Here is a 9,817-nt window from a genome sequence, read left to right as displayed (position 1 = left end):
TTGGTTCCCATTCTAATAACCTTCCTCAGCCCACAGTTGAGGTAAATTTACTTCATATAGTGGATTCCTTTGTTGACATTATGATATGCAAGAGTCTCCTCCATCAGAAGGAATTCCAATTCACTACGAGAGTTCCTTGGTAGAAATTAGCAGTTCGTGGGACCATGACCTTATTCTTTTCCTACCTGGTATTCATGAACTGGGGTATAGTTTTTTGACACTGATTCTCTTGATGACTGTGACTGACCAGTGTTCTACGAGTGAAGATCAACAATCAGGGGAGGTAAGTTCAAGCTTCTGATTTAAAAATTTTATATTTTACTGATAAAAGAACAGAATTTTTCTGAATAAGACCATGATATTAGATTATGTGATTTAACAATGTATAACAGAAAATCAATACAGATAAAGAATAGATTATAGCATAAGCATGATATTCCAAAACATATAATTGGTATCTGTATCTTGAAGAACAGACTAAAAAATTGTGCTAAAAACTATGGTTATAATGTTACAGATTGTCAAAAATTTATGAAACTAAATCATATGCTAATCTCTAAATAATCATTCAGTGTATATCAGAGATTGATGGACAACAACCATACATATTATGATGTAAAAACAATAAATACTTTGGAACTACATACCTTTGTATCATGATAAAAGATACATATTTCAGGTTTATTCCAGGATCAAGTTGGAGGTATGAACCTATCATTTGTATTATACTTTGGAAACTACTGGCCAACAACTTGATGTCCATGAAACCAGCATGGCAAAAACCCTTAAGTTTATGTAGAACCTCATGGATTACTTGCACACTTCACTAATAATTTCTTTTAAGATATAACTTGAGAGCAACTCATTCCTGAGGGAATTTTATGTAACAAAATGTTTTATGAAGGAACCCTTCCAGGCCATGTCAAGCTATCTGCTTAACTACACTACATGTAAAGGTAAATTTAAAGTTATCCTAAAAAGTAGCTACAGTATTTACAACTACGGAGAAAATAGTTGGCAAAATGGCAATCACAGCTATGGTATTATTGCAAAATACAATTCAAAGAATACAGTAAAAGCAAAGTTCTATTGTAAATTACCTGCTAATTTTGTTCTTTCATCCAATGAAATATGATTAATAAATACAAATAAGAAACAATTAAAACCAGAATGGCTCATTTGCTAAACTTCCTTTTAATATATAGCTACATTCTCTCAATGAATTACCACTGATAAAAAAATGTATAACTATATTAAAAGGAATGTGCAACAAATTAACACTTAAAACACCCTGTGATACTACTTGCAACAGTTCTAAAATGGTTCAACATACATGAATGAAAATTGCTACCAAATTTCAGATGAGCTTCTGAAAATGGATGGTTCCAATGCCCTCATAAATCCAAATACAATGTACCCTTGCAAACTTATGAGAAAATTTTTATGATTCATAATAAATACATATTCTATAACCTAGTACTACCTTAAGTAAGTTAATATGACAGTAAAAAATATAGTATAATACGGTAATTACAAATATACATACATATATTATATACTAGAAATACTAGAAAATACACCTTAAGTTCATGCTTGGATTTGTAACAAAATCTTTTCCCAGCTTTCAAAAATTAATATCACAACAAATGTAAAAGGAATGTTTGCCCTTAGAGTTGAGCATTATGTTGTTATAGTAAATACAACTAAAAAAATTACTTAAAAAAACTGCCAGAGACAGGCTCACCCTGCTTGAAATTTATAGAACCTTTCAAAATACTTTCTTGACAGTGCAAGATGCATAAGAAGTATATGTGGCTAATACAGTACATCACCGAGTGATTATTCTCCCTTTACTTGGAAGTATTTGGGCTTGCAAAGGGCCCCATGGAATGACTTCACCATCTACAGTGAGATATCCAGATTTCCCTGAGGGTTCCACCCTGAAGGCTTCCACAGGTATCATTTCTACCCCTGGAATATTTATGTGACTTCCATCCATTCCAAGCAGGAACTGAAAAAATGAAAACAAAAGTAAGATGCTAGACACATTTTATATGCAGCTTTTACACCTGAATGCTTGAATCAAGAAAGACAAAAAAAGTAATTCTTTGATAAATACAAAATGAGGTCATTGTTCCCAAGGGGATATGAATCATTGACTTTTTTGTGGACATACTCTTCAGCACCAGCTCAAATTGCCACATCAATAGTAAGATCTCATCTTGAATATGCAGTACAGTGTTGGTGACTAGTAGGGGTACAAGCAAGAACCATAAAGTTAATTCCATCCATCAGGCAAATAGATTATCAAAGACAACTAGAGAGCCTGAACATGTATGGCTTAAAAACACGACGATTGTGAGGACAACTAATAGACACATTAAAATACTGAAAGACATAACAAAAGTAGACAGTAACCTATTTACGGTAAATGAAAACCGAAACCAATAGATCAACGAAACGGAAATGGTAATAGAAACTAGAACTGAAGAGATACAAAAACCACATCCCATTATGGGAACTTCTATACATACAAGATATGTGACACATGGAATAAACTGCCACCAGAAGTTGTAAACAGCAAACCAGATGTGGGTAAGAGTTTAAAAGAAAGCTAGACAAAAAAACTCTCTCTCTCTCTCTCTCTCTCCGCTCTCTCCTCTCTCTCTCTCTCTCTCTCCTCTCTCTCTCTCTCGTCTCTCTCTCCTCTCTCCTCTCTCTTCTCTCTCTTCTCTTCTTCTCTCTCAACCGTGTTAATTAACCTCTATCTATAAGGGAACACTTGGTTCTCCAATGATTTTCCTAAAGTGAAAGTCCAGACACGTCTCACTCTAACTTGAGGCCCTATCAACTGGCATCCCTATGACAGATTATATATGCAGTCATTGGTATCCTGCTCACCATTGTGACCAAAAACTTTACAAATACATGGCCCTAATATGACCTTTATCACCAACAAATTGGCCTGTATTAGGATGCACAGGCACATTGTCCATGAGAAAGCAAAGGCTTCACTCAATGTCTAGCAATGCCAAGGTCCCGTGATAATGAATACTGTAAGCTCCTTAAAAGAATTATGGAACAAATTGGTTACAATCTTGGCAGTGAACTAAGCCTTCGCTGAATGATACCAAATTACTGGGAACCTGTCCACCAAATGCAAGACACAAGGTTGCTCTGCATGTCCAATTACCACTGGTTTGAAAATATGCCCACCAGTAGCATTTGCACATATGTAAAGGCAGAAACTTGTTGCTTGGAAAGCTTTCAAGTGGTTCAATTCTTTTCCTTCTCACCAGCCAAGGTGTTAGTGGGTAAGAATGATAGAATAGATCAGTTGCATCAGCATTAGAATAATTAAAACTCTCCTTTTACAGCATGACAGTTCAATACTATCTTTGTTCTGTCAAATGAATGTGCTAAAGACAATGCTACATTCAAAAGAACATTTCTTTTATCACTAACACTTATTACTTCTTAACTTGCATATATGAGAACCTTAGCCAACACCACATCAATATAAAAATGTCAGAAAAATACTCTTCAACAGCACTTACTTTGGTAATACTGGATTTAGTAGCATCTCCACGGACTAGAAGTAACCAAATGATGCCATCATTCAAAGCCGCATTTGGAGCAAGAAATACGTCAGTTCCAATATGACTCTGATAAACTGCATATATTATGATAAAGTCATCTGAAATAAATACAAATGTTTGGTACGTCAAGAATAAATACAAATTTTTGGTACATCAAGAATAAAAATATACCAAGCAAAATCATTATACAGATAGTGAAACAAATATCTTGCAAATAAAAAAATCCAGTCAATAAATGTGGCTATGCAACAAAATAAACTGTTTTAATTACAGTAACTATTTGATTGTCTTATTTCTCAATTTTTTCATACCAAACTTTTCTCTATCACAAGTGACCATTCCCCTCCTGGATTGTCATTTGAGTTTACTGTACACTGCTATAGAATTTATAATGCAGAGACACCATTAGTGATCTCTAATTTAAATCCAGCTTTTTTACATCAAACAGTCTGCTTCAATAAAACAATATAAAAGGTAAGTAAGGATGTACAGTATTACAAAATTAGTATGAAAACTACAGATTGCTCTTTGTCATTAGGTTGAGTGAATTGTTCCTAGAAATGATTTTATGAACTCTGAGAAACAGGACACATTTTATTTTATGATGAAACTTTCAGTACTTCTTGTACATTTCTAAAATGGTAAAGATTTCTGTAGAAGAAAAAAGCTACAGTAAAAAAAAAATTAAATAGAAGTTTACTTGAACCTACTTCCAAAAGGGAAAAATTACAGTAATTACATCAAAAAAATAATTTTTTGCTACCATATCCTGTATGTAAACATGGTTTCAGAAACTTAGAAGACTGTTTTCAGATAAGTAAAAATAAAATGCTTTGCGTCAACATACAGGGTGAAATATATATTTTTTATGTACAGGAAATGAAAAACTGTAATAAACTATATGCTGTATCAGCCAAAGTTACAGCACTTCAAAAGTTGAGACAAGTAATTATGTGTAGCATGACAACTAAAAGCCAGGGCAATCTCATCAACTAAAATGATCTACATATAGTAAATATTGTGTTTTTACTCTGAACCTACATACTATTCTTTGGTTATAAAAGATACTCTAATGAGGGGAAAAACCCTGTAGGGCCAAACAATGAATTACTGAGCTGGAATATTTTAGCAAAGGTGTAACAGTACCATGGGTATCTATATAGGGAGATTGTCTTAACTTTGTGTGTAAACTTACCATGTCTATGTACTGTAAAAGGAAAATGCAGACAATAAATAAGTGAAAGTCATCCAGCCTTATTTCTCTATACGTATACGGTTTCCCAAAATTTTGCTAGTCAAAAGTGGGTAGTATCTCCAAAGTCAGAGTGTCTGACACAAGACTATGGTAATTTGTACTTTATTTAGGTATACAAACAGGAGCCTTTCATATATGGAGTACCTTTGGCACATGCACTGGACCAACTGTGTACTGACTAACAAGAAAGGTACTCGGGTAGGGATTGGGAATTAAGATGCCCAATCTCATCAACTGATGTTACTCATTGTACTTTCAGCCACAAAATCAGTGTGAAAAATCAAAGAAACAATGTAGATGTTGATTACTTACAATGAGAAAGGCTCCAAAATATATTAATTACTTTAAAAATCTGTCTCTACCGAGATACAAAGATTATGCCTGTCATATATGGACACAAGGGTGGGTACCCACCCTCCTCATGAAAATGTGTAAGGAATGATTGGGGAAACCAAGTGTATGCTCCCACAAGCACCACTCTGCCAGTCATAAAATATGTTTAATTATGTGTGTTCTGCATTCTATTGAATTTTGTTGAGTCATGTGGGTTACTTATAAGATACCCAGGAGTCAAACAAATATGATAAGGTGGAATATACTTGGTTCTGTGTGGTAATGATGACCAGTGTCCAAAAGTGGTTTTAATCTGTCTATAAGTCTGCCATTTATCAGAGATGATGTGTTTCAGAAATGGACAAATATTAATAACAGCAATACTGTACTTCTATTAAATCTTACCACAGTAGTTACAGCCTTGGCTGTTTAATTAACATCTTTATTTCCCTTATTGGCTACATGTGCAGGGATCTAACATAGTCGACATTTATACCAGCTTCATATAATTGGTGGCATTTATACCAGCTTCCTATAATTTGTGTGGAATAAAAATTTAACCTGTTTAAAAAATTATTTTAGAAATACAGTTTAGACAATTCTCCAAGACTCGTCAGTGGCAAATCACTTGATGACCACTTTTGGGCACTGCTATATTTTTGCTTAACTGCTCATCATTTTGAAGCTAAAAACTTCCAAAAAGGAAAAAAAACAAAATAAAATTAAAAGTTGTGAAATTAGTGTTTTTCTATGGATTACATTATATTTGCAGTCAGATATTTGCATTACACTGCAAATATCATCTGAATTCCTTAAAGTTAACTGCTAACCAAACTGCAGACCATTTTTCCATGAAAGCAAAAGCTTTAGTAAGCAACTAATATTTCAGTGCATATATTGATCATATGTTCAGCACCAATATTCTCACTTTTGTTAGTACAGTTTATTCAAAAGGTTAGCTGGAGAACTGAAAGGCACATAATAAACATGATCTTCTGTCTGATAGACAATGACTGGTGAACCTTGAAACATTCTTGTCACAAATGCATATCTATCTATCTATCTATCTATCTATCTATCTATCTATCTATCTCTATCTATCTATCTATCTCGTATCTATCTTATTTATATAGATATCTATATATATATATATATATATATATATATATATATATATATATATATATATTTATATATATATATATATATATATATATATATATATATATATATATATTATATATATATATATATATATATATATATATATATATATATATGTATATATATATATATATATATAATATATATATATATATATTAATATATATATATATATATAATATATATATATATATATATATATATATATATATATAATATATATATTATATATATATATATATAGATATATATATATATATATATATATATATATATATATATATATATATATATATATATATATATATATATATATACATATAATTAACAGGTTAGTATGAAATAACTTGAAAAAAAAAAATTTATATAGTCTTGGAAAGTTAAGATGCAAATCTTTATCTCACCTTCAACAGTTTCCCAGTCATTGGGCAATGATTCTCCTAGCTTTGGCATATGGCATCCACCTTGTAGTTGCGCAGTGATGTTTTTACTGAATTCGTCACCTTGTTTCTCATACTCTGGTTTTCCATTCAACAGGAAGTCATCTTCAGAATTTTCTCCTGCTTTAACTGGGTCTACTTTGACTAGAGAGGCATTCATATCAAACTCGTCCTCTTCCTGTCAATTAAGACAAATGAAAATGAGTGACCTTTGAATACAACTGCAAATTAAGATTTACCGTCTGTCATCTTTTTAGTTATCACAATAACGTATTGAAGGAAATATTTCTAGATGTTTCATGCAATACCACTTGGCAGATGATTAAAAAATTGTGGTCATATCATTCTCTCATCTTTTCCTTCCTTCTAAAATATATTATAAGGCATATAAATATATCTACTTAGATAACCCTTACCGTAAAATGAAGGTGAAATTTTTTTATTTGTATTGCATGACACACAAACATCATATTACAGATAATTTATCATTGAATTAGAAACCAAATCCTGAAAATAAGATGTAGCTTATAGGCAAAAAACAATTTTGTACAGATCACCTGCTCGGACAGTTATGTCCTTATCACTCTCTTCAAGGATGTTGAATAAAAACTAACCTTAAACTCTATGACTCAGAGATGAAATGCACTCTTACATCAACAAAAGTGGGAAACTCGACAAGCAAACAGCGTGAAGTCAAAGGTCGTAACCATTCATCAAAATAGCTGAGGCTAACTTGCTAAAAAGAAGCTATAAGACACTAAGTGCATCAAAATCAAAAGCTGCTAACTTGTGCTTTCCACAATCTTCTGCTTTTTATTACCAGCTGATTTGCTTCAAAACCTTCAGGTGATACAGGGTAGTACTACTGTATATTTTGAGTGATTGTGAAAGTTCACTAAGAATATTTTCTACTGTGAAGAATTTTAAGTCACTGTGAAGTTTCACACACTAATAAGTCACACACAATATGTAGTGCAGGTAGCTCCCACTTATCAACAGTGTCAGTTAACAGTGTTCCGTAAAATTGGCTAATGACATCGTTAACCAGATTTTCAGTGTCGGTAAGTGATTTTTGGTGTCGGTAAGCAGTTTATCGACATCAGTAAGCAGTTTATCGACGTCAGTAAGCGGTTTATTGGCATCGGCAAGCAGTTTATCGGCACCAATAAGCGGTCAACGATGTCGATAAGCAGTTTATGGGCACTTATGATGTTGTAAATGCCATTTATTACTATAATTATCGGCAATTTTCGGTTAGCGGCGCTTGGCCAGGAATGGAAACCCTGCCGTTAACAGGAGGCTGCCTGTACTTTGTGGTTCCAAGTAACGAAACAAACCTTAAGAAAATCTGGTACCCTTTGTGCTTTGGAACTGGTGAAAATACTTGAAAACATTTTAGGCGACTTCCGTAGCCTGGGTGCTTAAACATAATTTAAAGGGACACACCATTGTCTTTTAGGGTTGGGTTAGGGTCGTTCAATGACGTTAGAAGTCTACACATTTGTGAAATGTACTATTTTTTTATCTTGTGGTAATGGAATGGACAACATTTTAGATGGTAAATAAAAAAATCTGGGGCAAATCTATTTAAGAATTCTTTAAAAATATACCTATTCGGTACAATTTATACTACGAATTTCATAGATTTGACACTACTCATCTATCTTAGCTCCTTTGTCACTCGATTTTGGCTTTACTTTACAACGTTTACTATATGCAAGTGCTCTTTAGTTAAGCAGGCTCACAAGTGTCTCACTTCATTGTTTATATTTCTTATTAATTTTTCTTTGTTATTTAACTTGCTTATCTTTGTTATTTCCCTTACAGCATTTTATTCTTTAATTCTTGCAACATTTCTGATGTGTATTGTTATTATTGTGCAAGATTCACGATACCCAGAAACCATTGATATACCTATAGATTCGTGAAGTTACTGGGTATTACCAACTGTATCAGTCTCCAAACAGAATACTGCAGATCTGTTTGTCATCTGATAATTGGCATTAACTCATCAGAAATACTGTACATTATATGAAATAGTTAGTATTCAAATTAAATGAAAATACTGTAAATTGTTTGTATTTATAGCACAAATTAAATTTTGTACAGTATATTTACTGCCTCATGTTCCACTTAATGTGATTTACCTCTTTCAAATTACTCCCATCCAATATTAATACATAATTTAGCATGTTTTTATGGTCAGAGAATGAATCTTGGAACACATTCTGAGGGTTGACAACTCTCTGCAATCAGAAAATAAGTGACTGGCCAAATACTATTAAGAACATGGAGATCAGGGAAAGACAGTAGCTTCATACTTCACAAAACAGGGAATAGCACAGGTACATCGTCGTAGTACAGTATCCAATTCCTGTCAGTCAATTCCTCAAGCCTCTTACTTTGCACTGGCTCCCTCATCTGCTTCAGAACCTTAAAGTAAATTTAGTTTTTAACAGTGTAACACAACTTTACTAAGAACAGTGTCAACCAACTCAAAACAGACAGACAACAACATTTCCATATGTGAGCAGTTCTAATATGCTTTTTCATGGGAATGATGACCATACTCTAAACCCAGTCCACCTTCTTTTCTCTGCAAAAATTGAGATGCACCAAAATACTGAACATCACTAACTTCAGGCAACAGAAATTACAGAAGAAACTGCAACAAGATCTTCACGCCATACTTCATCAGTCAGAGTAAATTCCTAGGAGCAGGCTGTAACTCTAAGATCTTAAAAGTGTTGTGAACCAGTAGGTTATGCACTTTTCTTAAAGAGTAAATTTTGCTTTCTGCCTTTCTCTTGACTTTCCCTATATACATATATATTTAGTTTCATTATTTTATCTTCAGCCTAAACCAAGTATGTAGTGGCATTTGGTTGCTAAACATGACACTATTGACACATAAAAAAGTTGAGCTCATGGAGCTCTGGATTAAAAACAGGTGGGCCTAAGTACATTTCAATAGGCATACATAACAGGACCTCAAATATAGACTTAAAGATATATACTGTTCCCTT

General features: G+C 32.9%; 1 protein-coding gene across 1 annotated transcript in view; it reads right to left on the bottom strand.

Moving 5' to 3' along the window:
- Positions 1-301: 301 nt before the first annotated feature.
- The window catches only part of LOC135202225 (sphingosine kinase 2-like), a 45,198-nt gene continuing 35,682 nt past the window's right edge, over positions 302-9,817 (bottom strand). Inside the window, exons 7-9 of the mRNA XM_064231491.1 lie at positions 6,756-6,969; positions 3,558-3,697; positions 302-2,011 (exon numbers count right to left, since the gene is read on the bottom strand). Coding sequence (XP_064087561.1) covers positions 1,829-2,011; positions 3,558-3,697; positions 6,756-6,969 — 537 coding nt within the window. The 3' untranslated portion in view covers positions 302-1,828. The remainder of the gene's footprint in view (positions 2,012-3,557; positions 3,698-6,755; positions 6,970-9,817) is intronic.

The sequence above is a fragment of the Macrobrachium nipponense genome, chromosome 30 (assembly GCF_015104395.2).
Source record: "Macrobrachium nipponense isolate FS-2020 chromosome 30, ASM1510439v2, whole genome shotgun sequence".
Lineage (NCBI taxonomy): Eukaryota > Metazoa > Arthropoda > Malacostraca > Decapoda > Palaemonidae > Macrobrachium > Macrobrachium nipponense.
Note: the sequence above shows the minus strand (reverse complement) of the source record. Positions and strands in the feature narration are given on the sequence as shown.